This window comes from Puma concolor, chromosome B3, assembly GCF_028749965.1.
Source record: "Puma concolor isolate L17-30 chromosome B3, mPumCon1.1.hap2, whole genome shotgun sequence".
Taxonomy (NCBI): domain Eukaryota; kingdom Metazoa; phylum Chordata; class Mammalia; order Carnivora; family Felidae; genus Puma; species Puma concolor.
The window spans coordinates 9,852,690-9,873,695 of NC_141672.1; the positions used below are offsets into that span (position 1 = coordinate 9,852,690).

General features: G+C 56.8%; 1 protein-coding gene across 4 annotated transcripts in view; it reads right to left on the bottom strand.

Moving 5' to 3' along the window:
* TUNAR (transmembrane neural differentiation associated intracellular calcium regulator) overlaps positions 1–19,573 on the bottom strand; it is a 48,312-nt gene extending 28,739 nt beyond the window's left edge. Inside the window, exons 1-3 of one of the 4 annotated variants that reach the window (XM_086708867.1) lie at positions 19,435–19,573; positions 18,828–19,166; positions 10,443–10,609 (exon numbers count right to left, since the gene is read on the bottom strand). Coding sequence is in view for 1 of the 4 variants with exons in the window: in XM_086708866.1 (XP_086564992.1) it covers positions 18,828–18,839 (12 nt within the window). In the remaining 3 variants the exon portion in view is untranslated. Of the gene's footprint in view, positions 1–10,442; positions 10,610–18,465; positions 18,807–18,827; positions 19,167–19,434 lie in introns of those variants that run through there. The other 3 variants (XM_086708866.1, XM_086708870.1, XM_086708868.1) reach the window with 3 other exon arrangements.
* Between the last annotated feature and the right edge of the window lie 1,433 nt (positions 19,574–21,006).

Below are 21,006 nucleotides of genomic sequence, written 5' to 3' on the forward strand. Positions count from 1 at the left end.
GGAGGCTGAGTTAAGATGTGAACGAGTAGCAGAAGCAGAGAAGTGGTCCAGAGGAGCAAACAGCAGGTGAGAGGTTTGGGGCACCAAGTGGTGTCACTGAGGTCAGATCAGAGGCTCGGTTGAGCCCCTGATGGGACCTCGTAAGGATTCTAAATCATTGGTGAATGCAGACGATAATTCCCACTTTGTAAAAATGTGAAGTTTAGGGAGCCATGACCTGGGGGGGCGGGTCACTGGGCCCCGGGACCTCGCACGATCATGTACTGGGAGCCACCCTGTAAGTCACACGGACTAGCTGACTTGACCACCCCGCTGCCTGGATTTTGGCTCGCTTCATCCTACAACAGCCCTCCACCCGGACCCCTACACACACGCGTGTGCACACGCACCGAATGCAGGCACACGCTCGCACTTGGCTGGAACCGAGCTCTCTGAACGCTCCGCCTGACTGGGGTCCCAGCCCGTCTCCCACCAAAGCAAACCCGCATGCAAATCTGTCTTTCTCGCCCCGGGCTCAGCATCCCGCCTCTGTGCCTCTCTTCCAGGTGAGGACACAGAGCCCTTGCTCCCGCCCGGACTGTCCTCCTGCAGGGGGCTGACTGCTACTTCCTCCTGGAGACACAGCTCAGAGGTCCCCTCCTCCAGGAAGCCTCCTCTGACCCGCGCCTGCTTTCAGGGCTGGTTCTGCGCTCCCTTGCACAGAGGGACGTACCTGGCTGGCTGCCAGCATTTGCCAGGAATCTCTAGAGACTCTGCTGTCTGACCTGACTCCCAGAGAGGGGACAGCGTTCCTGATCCACGTCGCAGCTCGGCACGGCTGCACGTGGTTGGGCAGTCCGCCTAAAGGGGACGCCACACGGCACCCCACACCTCCCCGAATGAGGATGCCTGGGCGCCTGGGTCCTCTGGCCGTCCTCCGCCTTAACTACACCTGCGCCCTGGCTGCACCTCATGCCAGGGCCACCCGAGGCTCCCTGAGGGGCCGGCAGCTCCTCTCTGAAGAGGTCCTGAAGCTGACAACGATGCAGAGAGAAGCAGGTCAATCGTGAGAGGCTTGTTCTTTCCGGCATGGCCTTAGGGATTTTTTTTTTTTTAAATGTAAAAACCGAATAATCCATAGACCCACAGCTCAGCACCTGCAGAAGGTCACTGGCTTGATTCCAAATCTCCTCTCGAGGCCGACTGAAAACGGTTTACACCAAGGTAAAGAAAAAAAAAAAAAAAATGTCTCCGTGATCACGACTGCCGCCCGTGGCCTGCACGCCGGGTCCCCGTCTGCCTCGCACCCGTCCCTCGCGGGGCTGGAACACCGCTCTCCCTCCCCTGCTCTCCTGCTGCCCTGGGTTGAGACGGGGTGGCGGCAGGGGGGGGGGGGCGGGGGGGGCAAGCACACGGGGCTCCAAACAGGGCACGACTTTGTCTAATGTGTCTAATTCGTTTAGAGGTCCCCAACCCCTTGTTCAGATGCAGCTTGTTAACAGGAACTGTGCACGGGAGACGATGACACAATGGCACCGGGTTCTCCAAGAGGAGGCCCATTTCCCTCAAACACCCTCGACATATGGCAAAATCAGCTTCCTACTTGGGATCAAGAGTGGCGAGGGCATCTGTGTGCAAGGTGCGGCGTTAGACCCACCACAGGCACCATGTGCATAAGGCCGCGCCTTGCGCCATCTTCCAACGATGAGCCAGGCCCAGCAAGGAGGCACATGGGCCCAGTGGTGCAACCGACGGGCCAGCCCTGAGCAGTGTCAGTGGGGAGCTTTTAAAAGTACCGGTGCCCAGGCTCCATCTCAGACCAGCTGAACCATAATGCAAAGCGAGGGGGCCCAGGCCTCAGCATTTTCCAAACGCTCCCAGAATTCTGGTGCTCAAGCGCGATGCCTCAGGCCAACGAGAGGGTCTTCTCATCGTCTTAACTGCACCCCTGCTCTGCATCTCTGGGGCAGCTGGGGGCGTCCTGTTGGTCTTTCGGAAGCAGTCCCCCCCTGCCCCCCGCCCCGGCCCGACCTTCAGGGAGCATTCATGCAGCTTGGGAAATCAGGGTCCCACACGGAAGAGGGCAGATTTGTGTCCTCAAAGATTTGTGTAGGGAGTTTGTGCAGGACGGCCCCTTCTCTGCAGCCTCTGAGCCACTCCAGATTCTTCTTGGCAACAAAACTTTCCTGAAAGGGCCAGGCAGTTGATATTTTCAGATCTGCTGGAGCCGTGCCCACCCACGGTGCCCCAGAACCCCGTCTGCCAAGACCCTGAATCCCCATCCTCCGAACCTAACCTTGCAAGGGTGGCTTCTGTGCTACCCGCAGGACAGACTGCCCCTGCCCAAGCTCCTGCACCGCGTCCCACCCCTTCCGCTGCCGCCCCCCCGCCCCCCGGTCTCCTCCCGCCCTTGGCAGAAGACCCCCTAGCACAACTCTCAAGAGGGTGCCTGTTTCCCTCCCTCTGGGCTCCTGCGGTGAGAACATTTTCCCACAGTCACTGCAGGCCTGCCACATGGTGACCAAATCCGAAAACACGGGGCAGTTGCCACGTGTCTGAAACCGTGCTGGAGGGAAGACAGAGATGGCCAGACGTCCCTGCCCTAGAGAGGTCTGCGGTCTGCGGGGGGAGAGGAACCAGACTGGCCCAAACGTCTAAGCTGTGCCCCACCTTCCCAGACTCGGCTGTCCCTTGGCCGCCCCGAGGTCGGAATGATACCTGGCGGAATAACGTGCCAGGTGCGGTCAGAAGCCCTGAGGGAGGATGCTATCATCCAGCCGGGGGTGGCCCTGCTCCCCAGAACACGCAGTGTGCCCAAGCCACCGCCTACTTGCCCCTATGTGGGCAGCATCCCAAACAGATGCCAAAGCAGCACGACCCGCCCCCATGAGCTCGAAGCCGGCAGCAGCTGACTTCACGGCCATCTCAGCAGAGGGGCCAAAGGACACAGGAGCCCAGTGGGGGCCATGTGCCAAGGCAGCCTGAGCAGGGGACGGGCGAGACCCCCCCACCATGGGCTGATAGAACTAATGCTCACAGAACCTTCTGGTTGAGGGCGTGGTCCACAGGGGGCCCGCCCCGGCGCAGTCTCTCGGTGTGAATTGTGTCTCCTCAAGAGCTATGCCCAAGTCCTAACCGCTGGGACCTGTGACCTCATACGGAAATAGGATCTTTGCAGATGTAATCGAGTTAAGAAAAGGTTGTACTGGATTAGGGCGGGCCCTGCATCCAATGGGTGGTGTCTTTGCAAGAGGAAGGAAAGGGAGGTTTGTACAGAGGCAGGCACACAGACACACAGGGAGACATCTTCCCACGTGAAGGTGGGGGGGGCGGTGTAGACTATAGGGGTGCAGCCACAAGCCCAGGAGCGCCGAGAAATTGCTGGCAGCCTCCAGAAACCAGGAAGAGGCATGAAACAGGCTCCTTCTAGAACCTTCAGAAGGGGCCAGCACCTTGACGTCGGACTTGTGGCCCCCAGAACAGCTGGAGAGGACGTTTCTGTTGTTTCAAGCCACGGAGCTTGTGGCTCTGTGAATGCAGCCCGAGGAAGAAGCACTCGGCAAGGGCACATGACACCAGAGAGCTGAGATTGGAAAATCCCTCCCCCCTGCACACATCCTGCGTAATGACAGGGGACGAAGTCCTCCGGGGTTAAGACCTGGCAGCAGAGAGACCCTGGTCCATTTTCCTGCCCCACCTGTGTGACCCTGGGCCCGCTCCCGAGGCAGCCTCATCTGTCATTTCGGGCCATTAAGCCCTGCCCCGCTTACCCAGAGTTGCTGAACTTGACTGTGCCCGTGATAGGGCTTCAGACGGAAAACTGACCATGGGAGTCAGGGGACACTTGCGGAAGAGGACAGGAGTTAACTCTAAAAGCCAGTGTTTTCTCGGAGAAAGGAATCAACGCGAAGTCCACTCTCGAGGTCACCCCCACCCCCCACCCCCACCCACGCTGGTGGTGTCTTTGGAGCCGGGGAGGTGGTAACAGACAGGGCTCCACTCAAGCTCCACAGACGGCACAGACGTGGGACCTTCCAAACGGGAACGTGTTTTCAGAAATCAGTCGATTTGAGTGCATCTGCATTCGCCAAACATTTGCTCTCTTCAAAGTGTTTGCCAGCACAGATTTCTGATTCGTAAATGTTGGTTCAATCTCCACGTTGTGATAGGGCTGCCCTTCCAAATCCCAGCCTGGATCATGTGGCTTCCTCGTAGCCCAACCCTGCTCTGCCCCGATAGGAAAGTCCAGTCTGGGCTCTCTACGCTCGCTCCGAGCTATGTCCGTGCCTCTGTGGCCGTCCCCGGCCCGGATGCCTCTGTCCTGTTCCAGGCCTGCCTAAGCCAACACCTCTTCGGGGAAATTTCCCGAGCCCCTCCCCCTCCCCCCCCCCCCCCCCACCTTACGGTCTTTGAACAGCTGGTGCATTCTGCCACGAGCACCCCCACATCACAGCTTGCCTTTGCTCTAAATGAGGGGACTCCACCCATCTCCCTCATCTAAAAGGACCCTTTTTGGGGCGCCTGGGTGGTGCAGTCGGTTAAGCATCCGACTTCAGCCAGGTCACGATCTCGCAGTCCGTGAGTTCAAGCCCCGCGTCGGGCTCTGGGCTGATGGCTCGGAGCCTGGAGCCTGTTTCCGATTCTGTGTCTCCCTCTCTCTCTGCCCCTCCCCCGTTCATGCTCTGTCTCTCTCTGTCCCAAAAATAAATTAAAAAAGTTGAAAAAAAAATTAAAAAAAAATTAATCAAATGAATTGATTAAAAATAACCGATTTCGAAAATTCTAGCACGAGGCTCTTCCTATTTTTTTTTTTTTTTGAGATTTGATTTTTAAGTAATCTCCATACCCAACGTGGGGCTCGAACTCACAACCTAGAGATCGAGAGTCACGCGCTCTGCCGACTGAGCCGACCAGGCGTCGCCCTATTTTTCTTATGATTTATTGCACCGTGGTGGGAACACGGGGCGACTTCAAGTCTGCCAGTCTCACGCAAGTCTTCGATTAAACAAACTTCCTCGCCTCTGTCCATCAAAAGGCCGGCAAGTACGACCCCGCAGTGAAGCGGTTTTGAGGCAGGGTGTTGCGACGTTGCCCCATCTTTCTCCCCCGCCTCCCCCCTCCCCTGGCACGCTCTTCCCGGGGAACCATCCCAACTGCCTCTGCGCGCAGCCGGCTCCGCAGACCTCGTGAGGCACCTGCTCAGCCACAGCTGTTTAGATGAGAGGAGCCCCCCACCCTGCACCCCATCCAGGCTGCTAGGTTCCCCTCCTGGGAATCCGGGGCCCCGGCAGAAGGAGCGAGTTGGGAGGTCGGTCACACGGTTGCAGGGCAGAGGCTGCCGCTCTGGAGTGGGCGTTATTCGGCCATGTGCTCCAAGGAGCAGGAAGAGACGGCCGGAGGTGGGTGGGGGCAGGGGTGGGGGTGGGCACCGCCAGGTGTTGGGACGTGGCATTCCAGAGGGACAGGAAAGAAGGTGTCCCGGCTGCTGCTGCGGATCGTCCTGTGACCGTTTCTCCTCTGTGAAGCCAGGCTGCCCCGCTCGCTTTGGCCTCCGTGAAATGCTGATTCCTGATTACAAATCTCCCATCGCTTATCAAATGCATGTGTTGATCTGTTTTTGTGCCTTTCTAAGCTCCAGGAGGACAGAGACCCAAGAGGTCCTGTTGGCACGGAGCAGGTGCTCGATGAAGCTTCTAGATGGATGAGAGGGCGATTACAAGCTGGCCGGGGGTGTCTGATTCTTGCCACCCCACACGCGCCAGCAGCAGCCTGGGCGGGGAGGGTGCGGGAAGAAGCCTCCTCTCTCAAGCTTTCAGGGAAAAATGAAGTGAGGGGTTCCAGAGACAAGCCAGAAGCCAGACGGGGTGACAGCTCGAAAGCTTAGGGCCGGGCAGCCTCTGCTGAAGTCCCTTCTCATAAGGAGGGTCCGCCCCCAGGGAAGGGCCAGGAGAGAAAAGAGGCCCAGGGGCAGCGGGGATGCTCTGTGCCCAGTGTGGGTACCCGCCCAAGGGACACAGACAAGAGCCTGGAGTTCACAGTCCAGGAGAGGTGAGTGGCCTGCGACACGGGGAATGAAGAACTAGGTAGTGCAGGGGGAGGACTGACAAGGAGGGGGAGGTAGACAGGGGAGGAAGAAGAGACAGAGACAGAGACAGAGAGAGACAGAGAGAATCCCAGGCAGGCTCCACACGGTCAGGGTACAGCCTGACTTGGGACTTGATCTCAGGAACCGCGAGATCATGACCTGAGCTGAAATCAGGAGTCAGACGCCGGGGGGGGGGGGGGGGGGTGCGAGGCGAGGGAGACCGCAGCAGGGTCTGTACCTGCACCTCGCTGAACCACAGGAGCAGACGCTCTTACACAGCTCTGCTTGCTTCTTCAGGGGGGATGCCTGACAGGTGAACGGGAAAGGTGTGGGGGCTTCCTACGGGGCAAGATGGTCACTGTTTATCAATGTCTGAGGGTGACAGGATGTGCTCTGTCCGCCGGGGTCACACTCTACTGCCCATCGTCTACCCTGTGCTACCCTGGCTTAGCACGCGCTGCAAATACCCCAACGCTCCCCCCCATCAAAAGACAGAATCCAAATGCCTCCAACGTGGGAGCCTCAGGAACTTGCTTCCAAGGAGCAGGGTATATGCCAGAAGTGACACTGTGTGGTTTCTGAGCCAGGGCCATACGAGGAGGTACAGACAGACCCCCCCTCCCCCCCAGCCGGCTCTTTCCTGAAACTCCCACTGAAGCCTGTGTCACGATGTAGGAATCCGGGCTCGCTGGGCCAGCCGTGCTGGAAAGACCACACAGAGATCCGAGGAGCCTCCCCATGTCCCCAGGCCGTGTGCATCTTCCCAGCCTGGGTGCCAGACGTGTGAGCGAGGAAGCCTTCGAGATGATTCCAGCCCCAGCCACGGTCTGAATGCAATCTCACGGGAGGCCTCCAGCCAGAACCACCGACCTGAGCCCAGGCAGCCCTGGACTCGTGAGCAAAATAAAGAGGGCTCATGTTTGAAGCCGCGATCTGGAAGCATTTCGCAGGCAGCAAGCAATGCTCTCTAAACCTGGGTTTCCTTGTCTGTAAAATGGGAACCATAAAAGCAACTACTTTATCGAGCCGTTGCTCTGATCGAATGAAACGGTCCCCGCAAAGTCCTTATTTAGCACAGGGTCTCCACCCAGAGGAAGCCCCGAGGATAGAAACGCTCTGATTATCACTCACTGTTACCATCATGGCCACTGCACGGAACAGAAACAAGGGCTCGGAAAGACCAACGCCAATTTTCCAGGAATCCCACGGGGCGTTAGATGCTCCACAGTCCGACCCTGAGAACAGCCTCAGATACAACGTGCGCGCTCCCAGCAGCGGCCGTGACCGTGATCACAATCTCGCCGAAGAACTGTCATTCCTATCTGGGAGGTGCTAGGTCCACGACCAGAAAAACAAGAGGGGCGGAGGTCAGACGCTCAACACGTCTTCGTCTTTCTTCCTCAGCCCCTGCCTGCCTGGTTCCCACACGCTTGGCACCCGCTAAGGCTCCAGTCCCCACTCGCATCGACAGTAAATAAGGTAGCGGCATCTGTGAAATGTGCCAGCAGGCGGGTCCCTTCCTTCCCAAGCTGCAGTAACGTGCAGGCCTCCCAAGATTATTCGCCTAACGCGTGTGTTTACTAAGTGTGGGGGTGATAACCTGGGAAGGTCTGCAAACAATCTGTCCACAGTCGGCAGGGCCGAGAGAGACGCATTTTATGAACGGGAACCGCACGTATATTTCTACCTAATAAAGCCTTGAAGGTTTTACTGTTTCGGAGTCAGCCGGCAGCTTCTCTGGCACCTGGGAGAAGCTACTTGATAAGGCGAGAAGCAGCCAGGAGAGCCAGGGAGCTCCCGAGGCTCGGCTGGGCTGGCGTCGGACAAGTCCCTTCCCACCCTGCACCCCTCGCTCAGCCACCCAGAGGTCTGCAGCGGCTCCTGGTGCTGAGCCAACTCTGTGCCCGGCGCTGGGGGGAGGGGAGGGCAGGGGAGCACACAGCTTCGAGGAGACAGACACGGACAGTGATGCCACAGGGCGCTTTGTGCCACACCCAGGTACGTCGAGGAGCTTTGAGCCAGGGTGACCGGCTTTCCCGGGACATTTGATGGGGCTTTTTGTGATACTCAGAGCTCCAGGGACCTCATCCTCCTTTGCTTCCATGACCAGATCCTGAGAACTGTTAGGATTTGCTCCAATTTTTTTTTTTTTTTTTTGAGAGAGACAGAGCACAAATGGAAGTGGCAGAGAGAGAGAGAGAGAGAGAGAGAGAGAGAGGGAGGGAGACACAGAATCTGAAGCAGGCTCCAGGCTCTGAGCAGTCAGCACACAGCCCAAGGCAGGGCTCGAACCCACGGACTGCGAGATCATGACCTGACCTGAAGTCAGACGCTTAACCGACTGAGCCACCCAGGTGCCCCCCCCGCCCCAATATATTTTTTCTAAATTTTTAAATGTTTATTTATTTGTGTATGTGTGTCTGTGAGAGAGAGAGAGGGGAACAGAGAGAGAGGGGGCAGGTGAGACACAGAATCTGAAGCAGGCTCCAGGCTCTGAGCTGTCAGCACAGACCCCAGCATGGGGCTCAAACTCACGAACTTCGAGATCAAGACCCAAGCGGAAGTTGGATGCTCAACCGACTGAGCCACCCAGGTGTCCCAGTATTTTTTCACGTTTACTTATTTGTTTCGAGAAAGTGAGCGTGTGTGAGCAAGGGAGGGGAAGAGAAAGAGGGAGAGACAGAGAGAATCCCAAGCAGGCTCCGCACTGCCCGCACGTGGCCCGATGCGGGGCTCGAACCCATGAACCGTGAGATCATGACCTGAGCCGAAATAAAGAGTCAGACGCTTAACTGACTGAGCCCCCCAGGTGCCCCGATTCGCTCCGGTTTTGCTCTCTTCCTGCATTAAACATCCACACCAGCCTCAGAAACGAAAGAAGTGGAGAAACGGCCAGAGATACAGATGTCACGCCCAGCCCCCTCCGACTCTGACTGCCCAGGACCTTGGCTCTCGCCCTGGCTTCCCAGACAAAAGGCACAGGAACAAGGAGAAAGCCACGTCCTCCGTGCCCGGTTGGTGGCAAGGCAGCGCGAGTACAAACTGTCCGTGGCCACGTGGATGCCTGCCAACACTGGGCGCTGGCCAGCCTCAGAGATCATGGCTGACTCCAGAATGATCTGATGTCCCGCTGGGCTACAAGCCCACTGTGCAACCTTGGGCCAGCAGCCTCTTGTCTCTGGACCTTGGTGTGCTGACCTATAAATAGGGCCAACGGGGGGGTGGAGTTGCATTCCTTCCTGGGCCCACGTTCCGGGGCACTGAACTCTCTAGCACACGGCAGCTCTTCAAACTGCCCGGGATGCTTTGCCCTTGACATGATTTGGCAGTCGGCCTGTCCCAAGGAAGGCCCTTTGCCAGGGCCAGACTCCCCAGAAACAGCTAAAAATTTACCCACTGGCCTGTGGAACACGCTTGCTCTCTCTCTCCCTCTCTCTCTCCTCCCCTTAGCAATGAGACGGCGGAGGTGAAGACGGGTGAGGTAAGCCTAGGGATCCCTGGAACCTTCTTCCCCGTGTCCCCTCTGCCCCGCCGGGTCTGCGCCCATCACTGCCCTGCCGAGCACGAGGACTTCACAGCAAATGGTCGCAGCACCCAGTGCCACACGCTTAAGTTCCTGACACGGACTCCCATTCCCGTCCATCGAGCCCGTCGCTGGGGGAAGCTCCGGGAAGCTGGCCGGCGAATGTCTGCCCTGGATCCTCTCAGCTGTGGATGTAGGTCCGGGAGCATTGTTTTCAGGCCAGGAGCAGCCTGAACGCTTCTGCAGAGGCGCAGGGAGACCCATGGCCCGGTGAATCAGGCTGGGACACTGCCCGCTCCATTTCCTGTTGGCCAGAGTCCACGATGGCCGGGCAGCGAGTGCCTGAGCCAGCGGCTCCCTCACCTTCCCTCCGAGCCCCAGCAGGGTCGCTGAAGCTGGGGTCTGGGCAGCAGGGGCCTGGAGAATCGCTCAGTAAATACAGACCAGTGGACACAGTGCAATTGAGAAAACGGCCTGGAGGTCACAGCCCGGACAGTCACGCTTACATCCACGCAGCACGTCTTCCCGAACATTTCACGTGTCTTCACTATGATGTGCAAGTTACGGAGGGAGCGTGAAACGGGACCACCAGCTGGTTTTTTAAAACCCACGCCCTCACTCAAACACCTCCCGTGGCTCCCCATCACTTAGGAGACACGGAACACTCCTTATCCTGGCGTTTCAGACCCACCCCTGGTTCACCCACCCCCAGCGGTCCAGCGTCTGCAACGTCTGCTCGTGCTTCCCCTCCCCGAATGCCCTTCCGCCTCGCCGCGGCTTGGCGAATTGCCACTCATCTCTCAAGGCTGACGTCGGATGCCCACAACCTCCTCCGTCCAAACCCGTCTTTCCCACCTCTGCCCAGGCGCGCCGACCACTCTAACGAGCTACAGGTGGTTACACGACACGGTTCCCGACGGTCTCGGGGGTCAGCTGAAGGCGAGGAACACCTTGTGTCCCGTCATCCTCCTGCCTGTGGGGACTCTCCGTAAAGGCCTGGTCAGCGTACACAGAGCAGGAATCTGCAAGAGGACCAAAGCTGCGCGTGAAAACTCCCCCTCGTAGAAGATTCGAGAAGCGTCGACCGTGGGCAGGCAGGGCCCGGAAGGGTCCGAAGTTTTCGTGGCCTTCTCCGTGTTGACGCACTGCTGGGTAGGCTGTAGGCTTCAAGAGGACCCAAACTAGTGCCTCGTACTGACCACATAATCCCGCCTGCAAGACTCCTTGTATCTCGTGTGTCTCGGAGGCAAATACTACAAGACAGTCCATCTCTCCCTCCTACTCACTACGCCATCGATATTTCTGGGTCCGGTTTGCTGTGCTTCCCCCAGGCCCCAGGAGAGCCACTCTTCACACACAGCCCACGGCTCGTCTTCTCTGGTGGGAGAAGATAAAGGCCACAGGAATACTGTCTAGGCCTCACTGTTCCATCCGTAGGAAGGCCAGAGCAGGAGTCAGAGAGGAAACCAAGCCAGCTCTGCTCCTCTAGAACTCTCGTCTGTCTGGAGCATCACAGGGCCTAGAACGGAGCCTGGAGGTAGCTCTAGGTGTTCTGGGAGTGTTTGTGGAAGGAAGGGGAAGAGGGATGGCAGGACCGTTGGGATCGGTGGCCGCTGAGGGAACTTTCCAGCCCGAGGTGGGGGAGGAGGGAAATCTAGCCTATTTCTAGAAACTTCGTTGGAAGGAGATTTCTAGACCCACTTTGATAACCCCGTCTGCTGATGAGTCACCCTAAAATACAGTGCCCAGTTAAAGGGCTGCTCCTAAAACGACTTGTACTCTGGGGGAAGGCCTTTGGGATCTGTCCCAGTGAGCTTAAGCGTATCCATCTCATGGGTTTACACAGTAGTGCTGGGGCAGAAAATGGCAGCTCCTCAGGGCTATTCCCCACCCTCCGAGCACCCCGCCTCGTCAGTCCCCGGCCCCTGAGGGCTCTCGCAGAGTGAGCTGTGTGGTTTTAGGAACGACACAGAAACCAGTGTGGCTAGCAGGGCAGAAGCGAAGGCCAGGAGGCAGGAGAGGCAGTCAGACCCAGGGCCGGCTGGTGGCAGGGCCCGGGACCTTCCCAAAGTCACTGGCCACCACCCTCGGGGACACAGCAAGTAATGGAGAGCTCTGAACAGAAGGCAGTCATGAGCCTGGGGCCCCGCTGGAAAACAAACTGTGGAGGGCAGAGGGGAAGCAGAAAGGGTGGCGAGGAGACAGGAGGGTGGCCTGGGTGAAGCTGAGGAGAGTGGCCAGCACGGGAGGGGGCGCCACAGTCTGAGGACTTTGCAGCAGGAAAGGCCATTAGTGATCAGCCAGCCGTGACAACCAGCGGGTCTAGAATTTCGCTGTGGCTGAGACAAGAATTACTTGGAGGGTGTTAAAAACACAGATTCTGGTTCTGATTCAACAGGTCTGCAACAGGGCTGGGGCGTCTGTACTTTAGTAAGCTCCCGGGGGCGTGCATGGAGGTGGTCCCCCAAACCCACTGGGGAAAAACCCTGCATGGCCCCATCCTCGCACGGACAGCCCGGAAAGCCAAGGGAGGAACAGAGCGGGGCAGAGGCTCGTCCCCAGGCGCCCAGGTGAGACAGACAGAAGGCGGCCCCAATGGACAGGCCCCTGACTACCCCCCAGGGAGAGCCTGTATTCTGCTGCCATAGCCAAGTCTCCCAGATTTTGAATGGACTGCTGAAGAGCGAGGGGTGGGGAAGATGGGGTGCCATCCCAGGGCTCGGGCAGAACCAGAGGCGGGCCCGCCGATGGGAGGAGACGGTGCCAGGCCGGGGCAGAGGAACAGCACAGCTCTCAAACTCCACAGCCATGTCGTGGGGAGGGCCTGAGGACAACCGGCCCTTGGGTAGAAGCAGCATCAGCATCTACAGGGAATTTCGGGACCGAGGCGACACTGATCTTGTCAATAACACCGACCGAGGAGAGTCTCAACGTTTCCTTTTAGAAATCAAGTGTGCTGTTCCACTCCTGCCTTCTGGGTGGAGAATCCAGGGTCCCGACTTCCATTTCTGCCATTAGATTTTCACGTCGCAAAGCCAGGCTTACTTTTTTTAGAAGTTATTCAATAAAGCCCTCTCAGCACGTTAACGGCACTGTGTGCATTCATAAATCATTTTCAGCGTGCGTTAGGCTCCCAAGACACATTCATTCTATTTAAAAATAAGAGACTTGTCAATGCTGATGATTAAAAAGAAGATGATTGTCGTTATCATCCACTTTCTGAATTAACAGCAATAGAGGATCCTCCGGCAGTCACATCAAGGCCACTATGAACTGAAACAATGTAACCTGTGGCAGAATGAAGCAGCGTGTTGGTCGGGATCTACGTTAGCAGAGAGAGGCTGAAAACCCGGGGTGACCGAAAAACCACAAGGCCCTAGACATTCCTTATTTGCTTTTCTGCTGCAGAATACTGAGTGCGGCATATATCAGCTCATCGCAGATCATTAAGAAACTGAGCCAACTGGGAAGGCTGCGACCCTCTAAACACCACCACTGACCCTGTGATTCAAATTTCAGTAACAATCACAGAAGCACGTAGCCTGGCAAATTACCAACACCCACCGCTCTGTGCCCACCAGGAGGGTTTGTGAAGGTATAGGCTCTACCCCTGCGTAAAGGTGCCCCTGCCATCTGTGCTCGTCCTAAGCCACAGACAGACAGCAGGAAAACATCTGAAATTCTTTAGTGAATTTATTCTAGGATCCTTGGTGCTGTAGATGGACATTCCACCATTTCCACGACCACGTCCTAAATTCTGTTCCTCGTAATCACAGAGCAAAAGTCGCAGACCTCAGGGGCGCCTGGGTGCCTCAGTCGGTTAAGCACCCGACTCGTGACTTCGGCTCAGGTCACGATTTCACAGTTCGGGAGTTCGAGCCTCGCATCTGGCTCTGCGCGGGCAGCACGGAGCCTGCTTGGGATTCTGTCTCCCTCTCTCTCTCTGCCCTCCCTCACTTGCTCTTTCTCTTTCTCTCTCTCTCAAAAAAAATTAAATACAAATAAACTTAAAAATTTTTTTTTAATAAAAAAGAAAAAAATAAATAAGTCACAGACTTCCGTGCCCTCCTGCCTTATCCCCCGATGCCTCTGCATGGCTGCTTTTGTGTTTTCTGCCATTTAATAGCTGTACATACTAGAAATCTGGCCCAGAGCTGAAAACCCTGGATATCTGTTCTCTCAAGGTTTGGGGGCAAGAGGTACCGACTCTATGGGTCTCATGGGGGCCATGCAATGCTATTTCTAAATCACCGAATCAAAAAATTGTGCTGGCTGCAGAGAGGTTTTGGTATCTTACAGATGACAGGTGAATCACAGTGGAGTTTTGCAACACACTGGGTCTCCTTTTTCTCATTAATCACCTCTCACGCAACTTGAAGCTCTTGGCAGATAAGCAGTTTAGTAATCCAGGGGAGGTAGAGGGAGGGTCCTGTTTGTTAAGAGGTCACTCGCATGACACAGGCAAGGCCGGCATCAGGGCTGGAAGGATTTTAAGCTGCAGTGGAAAAAAAGTAGCCTGGGTGTGGTTACTAGAATGTGAAGCCAGGTGACTTCAGTGACTCCCTTGCTGTCCGTACATCCATGTGTCTGGAACCTCCCATCCTGGGTACGGATGACACTCATCCAGATCCGCTGGCCTATCAGCAAAGAACAGCAGCGGCTCTAGGAATGTGCGTCGACTTCCGCCAGCCGCTCAAAAAGCCTGTTATGATGGCATCTCTATTCAGTGGCTCAAAAAGTTCTTCAAAACCTGCATTTCCCCCAACTTCCTGGAAGTTCTTAAAAGCTGCAGGTGAACCTTGAAATTCTGGTATCTGTTCCTCCTATTTCCTTCTGGCTTGTTCTTTCGGGAGGATTAACCCGTGTGGCAACTTGGAGAAGCAGTCACGCTCCTTTGGAAAGCTTATTACATAACTTTGATTCTGAAGCCCTTTTAAGGGGTGCAGGCTAGCAACGCCTTCCAAAATGTCCCGCGTGCCAGCTTGTGATCACTTCCCCCAGAACCCCAGGGTGACACGGGATCTCGAGGGGTTATTTTAGCCTCCCCTGAAGGACTACCAATACTAACCCTTTCTGCGTGGCACTTGGCTTATTTATGAATATCTTCGGAATCTAATACATCAGGCACAGAGGGACAAGAAATCCAACGTCCTAACAAAAAATGCCGGTGAATTCAGAAATCTCTGCAGGAAAATCACCCCCCACCCCCCCGCCCAGGTCACCCACGTCAAACCGCCTAGACGCTTTCTCGGTGCCATGGTGTTAGTTAGAAATTTGGAACGAAGGACCCAATTTGGTTGCCAGGCACACTGCAGGGACAGCGGAAACGAGGTGTGGCACGGGTGACTTAATTTGAAATCCTCCCTGGTTCTGCCATTCACTAAGTGACACATTCCAGGTGATGCTCTCTCGAGCCCCGGGTTCCTCATCTGGAACGGGAGGTTGGTGGTGTCTACAGAAGACAACGTGTTTAAGGACTGCTGGATCCCTTCCCCACTGTCTCCTGTCTCCTCCCGTACCCTCTGTATCTGCTGGTCACTGCGGCTTTGTCCGGAAAGCCGACCTCAGACAGCAGTGACTTCCAGGGTTGCAAGGAAACCCTCGCAGAGAACCCGGCAAAAATACCACTGCCAAATCCACGAACTTCTCACCACTTTTTCAGCTTCAGCCGAGTTCAAGGCTCTAATTAAAGCACTTTCCATTTTCAAAACAACTGCAAACTGTAATTACACACTTCCCCTCCCTACCTTCCAAGAACGGCCGGAGACAGAGGCAGAAGCTCCGAGTCCCCAGGACTTCAAGTTACACAGACAAAACGACATATTCTTCCTCCCCCAACGACCCAGAGTATACAAAGGCTCCCGCGCCTCTTGCCACATGGACCCTGGAGAGGGTCACGGCTCACTCTAGGCTTTTCAGACGTGCACCAAGACACTACCCTGCAAGGAACCCCGATCGGAGAGTTGGCATAATCGCCTTTAGGATGAAAGTCCCATCATCACACATTCAGAGCAGGGTCCCCACTTAGAGTAATAAACGGCATGTTTTATAATGACCGGTTCTCCTTACTGTTTATATGGATGTCTAATTGAAGATGTTACGTAACCTTAAAGTACGGAGCATTCCGGAGCTATTAATAACCGGCTGCATCCCAATCCGAGGACTCTTCAAGCTTAGAGTAGGAGAGATCACCTCCTACTAACACACACACACACACACACACACACACACACACACGCACAGAAAACGGAAACATACATACTTGCTGCAGGTGCCTGAACTGAGGCCTAGGGAACAGGAAGAATATGTCCAAAGTCACAGAGCCAATGAACAACAGAGGAACAAATCCCATGTTTCCTTGAGTCTGGGGATGTTCCTTTCATCTGTGCCTCCCATAGATACCTCTGTCCATCCCTAATGTCGTAGAAAATCTCTGGCACTTGAACTGAGTTCTCAGGATGCTGGGCATGTCAGCTCCGAGCAAGACTTCAGGGTCTAGATCCCGGGTCAGAGACGGGATACCAACAAGGGAGAGCCTCGTTGTTATTATGCATTTGGGACACACGCCTGTCCCGTCATCCCAAAAGAAATCGAAGGCACCCAAAACATATCTATCTGCACATGAGGCCACTAGATGTATGGTGTGCATGAGCTCAGTTTTAGAGCTCTTCCAAAAAGAGGTAGGTTCGAGACAAACCCAAAACTGAAAAGGGAGAATTTATTCCTCATTGTACGTTTTCATGCTAGAGATGGGGGGCAAAAGAAAACAGGAAAGAACCGACAGATTATAAACTAAATTATCAGGAACGGGAGTACTGTTTTACTGTGAGTCCTGTGGTTTCAGATTTCACAGTGTAAAAACTGTTCTTTCGTAATTACATTAGCATTTTCAAAAGTAACTCAACGAAGACTGTTTCTCTGCATTCATTTTTATTCAAAGCCTGACCAGTTAGCCATGAGGAGCCAAAGCACACAATGCTGGGACTGATACACCCACAGGAGATGCTTTATTAGCTGCTCACAGGCCCTATGAGCTATGAGCATGTCGCAATGAAAGCTTTGCTCTGGTTTTATGAATTTCAAAGTCCTGAAACCTGGGAGCTTAGTTTCTGGGGAAAAGGTGAGACACATGCCCATTTCACTGGGGAGTCAGTAACACTTTAAAGGACTGTTAATCCACCTCTTTAAAAGACCTATGACAACCCCATTAAGGGCCCATAGGTCAAGTTGACGGATTTAGCTACAACAGGCGAAGAATAAGTCAGGGTCTCAACATCCCTGTGACCCACCTTCTTTTGTCACAGTCCCTCTGTGTCCCTGCTTAGGGATAGACTGCACCCATCACTAATATAACCGGCAAACAATAGGGGGGGGGGGAATCTAAACATCACTTTATTTACATGACTAATTGTTTAAGCTAAAAAAGCTTTACCTATGCAACTATGATGCATTCTTTCTGGAGGGCAGGCTCACCAGCTTGCCACTTTCTGGCCGGCTGGACATCTAATTGATGCATTGTATTTCATCAGTTCGTAGGGGCCAATGTCATTTCTCCCAACGAAAAGCCTAACCTCTCCCATAACCTCAATCTGGCACCTCGGGACATTTTACAGCCGCCATGCTTTAGACCAATAAATAATCCACCAAAGCACCGCTCAACCTTCCCTTCTTTCGGGTGGAACCCGAGTCTTGTGGGTCCCCACTTCAACCCCTGCTTAGGGATAGACTGCACCCATCACTAATGTAACCGTGTCCTCTTCCCGGAGATCAACAGCCTATTCAGTGCAGAACTATCAGTCCAAATGCATGTGGCTGATGAGCTCACACACCCTGGCTCAGGCCAGTAACCCGCTCTCCTCCCGCTCACAGAATTGTTTAGTTGGAAAGCAACGGAGAGGTCGTCCAGTCGGACTCTGGGAATCGGGAAACTGAGGTTCCCCGCTGCTAAGGGCTTTCCCTGCCCTGACACGAACACTGTCCATGTCATGACAACCAAGCCTAACGCCTGGACACTCAATCGATTAACTAAGCCGCTCAGACCAGCACCAAAGGATTCCATGTGGCTTCCCCCTCCAGGATCGACCTAAGTGCACTTAAGCAAACAGTGAAAAGCTGCAAGCCTGAGAACTGGGGACAAGCAGAGAGAGCCCCATGTCTACCGTAAACCCCCCCATCCCCTTTTCTTCTAGGCTAAAAAGTGCGAAGTTCTGCTGAAAGGGAGGGTTGGCAAGCATGAGCCAGGATAAAATTTCTGACAGGGTCAGTTCCTGAACGGTGGCCATCTGGGATCAGCCCCAGCGCCTGTTAAATAACCATCTCCAAGACTTACACAACCAGGGGCGGGGAGCCTTGATCAGCCCTCACCCCACAGAAGGGTTTAGGTCACGGCTTCTGGGGCTGAGCATGTGCAGGCAGGCACAGCCTGAAAGGGGCTCAGGAGAGGAACCAAATACTGCCCTTGGCATCCTTGAAGAGGCCTGGGAGACACAGGACTGCAGAAAAGACAGCACCCCGGGGAACATTTTTATCCTCCCCTTTTAACTAAGGGAAGTAACCTTCCGCTTGCAAGTCACATTAGGGGCTAGCAGCCACGTGAGGGAGGAATGGACAAAAATGACATGCTACCGGCAATGTATTTCACCAGAGCAGATACTCACTGGCACAAGTATTTCCACACACATGCAAATGATTCCAGAAAGAGGCAGGTAGCAGAACTGGGACAAGAGTGTGTTTGCTACAAAACAGATCAGCTTGGTGGAGAAGCCGGTTTCCAATCCTGGTCTCTCACATGCTGGCCCTGTGACCTTGATTAAGTCATTCAACCTCTCTGGGCCTCAGTTTCCAAATCTGAGCCATGGAAGAAGAGGAACCGACTTACCCAGCTCGGCTTGGACACCCATTACGTAGTCACTATATAGGAGCCGTCTCCCTCCACCGATGAGTCTCCCCCACCACCGATGAGTCTGAACCAAGATGCATATATCCCTATCTGGACCAAACAGGTCTCCCGCCTGCGTGACAAGCCCGCATCTGCCTCCCCGATGGCAGAGGAAAGCCCCGCGTCTCGAAGGCGCCAGGGCTGTTCAGCCTCCCGGGCAAGGTTTGAGGGTGGAGGAAATGGAGGGGTTCCATCGGAAGCCCCGCTGGCTTCCAGGCTATCGGTGGGGGCCGGGAAGGGGGCTCAGAGGCGGCCTCCCGGCCGGAAAGGGCTTTGTTCCCGAGGCGGAGGGCCTGGCTTACCGAGCAGCGCATCCGGAGGCGGGCGGGGGGCGCGCGGGGCACGCAGCAGAGCCACAGCCCGGCCCGGGCCCGAGGCGCCGGAGCCGAAGGAAGGCGAAGAGGAGGAGGAGGAGAAGGAAGAGGAGAAGAAGGAGGAAGCTGCCGCGGGCTCCTGCCTCATTCTCCCGGGCAGCGCTGACCCGCTGGCCGCCGCCGGCTGGGGCTGGCCGCCGGGCGCCGGACCCCGCGCGCGCCGCTCATGTCCCCGTCCGCCGCTGGCGAGGTGTGCGCGCAGCCGGGTCGTCTCCGGGCGGCGCCCCGGGGCTCCTCATGCCCCGCGCAGGGGCTCGGCGGGAGGATCTCGGGGAGGCAGCGCGGGGGAAAAGAGAGAAAGAGAGCGTGAGAGCGCGCAGAGCTGCACCCCGCCGGGGCCGGCGCCCCCGGCAGGACCGCGCCGCCCCACCCACCGTGCCGCTGCGCCCTGCGCTGTGCGCCCGGCGGGGCGCCGAGCCCCAGAAACTTTAGCACATGGCCGGGCCGCGGCCGCGGTGGCGGGAGCTGCCGGGCTCCGCGCGCGCCCACCCCCACTCCCTCCCCGCCCCAGCCCCGGCCTCCGAACCCAGCTTACCGGCGGCGACGGTGACCGCGGCGGTGGGGGCGACCACCCGGCCGCGCGCAGAGCGGTGCGCACCGGCTGGGAAGGAGGAGGGGGCCGGAGGCGTCGGGGTCCCTGCGAGGGAGGGGCACCTGGGCGGTGGCGATCCGCGCCGGTTAAGGCATCCTGGGAGGGGGGCCGCGGGCGAGTCGGGGTCTGCGGCCGGGATGCGGGAGGGTCCGTGCGTCCCCGCCCGCGCCCCGCGGCGCGGCTGCTGACGGCGCGCGCGGGCTTCCCCGGCCGCGGGTCTGCGGAGCCAGCCCCGTTACCTAGCGACTCGCTCCGGGGAGCCCAAGCTGACGCGCGCCACGAACGGGGCTGCGGCAGCCGAAGGGAAGGGAGGGGAGGGGGAGCGTAGGGGAGGGGAGGGCGGGCGGCTGCGGCCGGAGCTCCTCCCTCCCACCGCCTCCCCCTCAGCGCTGGAGAGGGGGCCCCGGGGAAGACGTGGCCTCAGCCTGGCCGGGGCCGGCGGGGGCCGGTGGGGGCCGGCGCCGGGCGGGAAGCGGATGGGGGAGGCACGGAGATGCTCCTTCCCCCTCACTGGGGACGCAGCAGCAGGTGGCGGCGGCGTGGCCGGCTGAGGCCCGGCGCCCACAGGCTCGCCGAGATGGGCCTGGCCCGGGCGGGAGCGCGGCGAGTGTGGCTGTGGGCGCGTGGGTGTGTGTGACACGCTCCCACCCACGTGGCGTGCCTGGGACCCGAGGACGCGAGTGAAGGAGGAGCCTCCTCCTTCCTTGGTCTCCGTCCCTCCTTCCTGGACATTCTGCTCCCTGCGATGACTGTCTTTCATCGTGGAAGTACAGGTCGCTCTGCTCCCTGCTCTGACCTCCTCCTACCTTCCGAGAACAGGAGGTCGCGGGCAGCTACGTGGTGATCAAACCTCCGCCACCACCTCCCCTCCCTGGCCCCACCTCATCTCCCCTGTCTCCTTGCCCACCTCGTCAGGGGACTTTCCTGTTTCTGCATTGGGGGCCTCTTAGACTGGGGTTCACATTCAGGCCCTTTCAGTTGTATGATGCTCCTTAAGTTATTTAACATCTTCACCAAAATGAAGTGCTTGTCCCCCAAAGTCCTAGCTAAGTACTAGCATCTAAGGTGTTCCGTGAATGTGCTCGGCATGTGTTTGCTGGAAGGTTTGCGGCCTGTCTCTTGAGCCTGTGGGACCTCACCAAAATACACCCCAGCACCCAGGAAACGGTGCTATGACATACGAAACATATGCTAGCAGCAGGGACCCCTGCTTTTACAGATGAGAGAGGTAACTTGCCCAAATCCACTGGGTGCTTCAAAGCAGAGCTGGGCCCGGAACGCAGGCTTCCTGGTTCCCAGGAACTCAATACCCCATCACTGCCCCCTCTTTAACACCTGAGAATAGCAACCATCTGCCAGGTCACCCACAGGACCAAGGTCATGGCCCTTTCCCACCCTGCTCTCCTCTCTTCCTGTCTGGGATGGCTGTGGGGAGAAACAAGCAGAGGATGGGCCCTGCAGAGGACGAAGGGGATCCTACCTACCCTAGAACATTACCCCCCCCCCCCCCCCCCG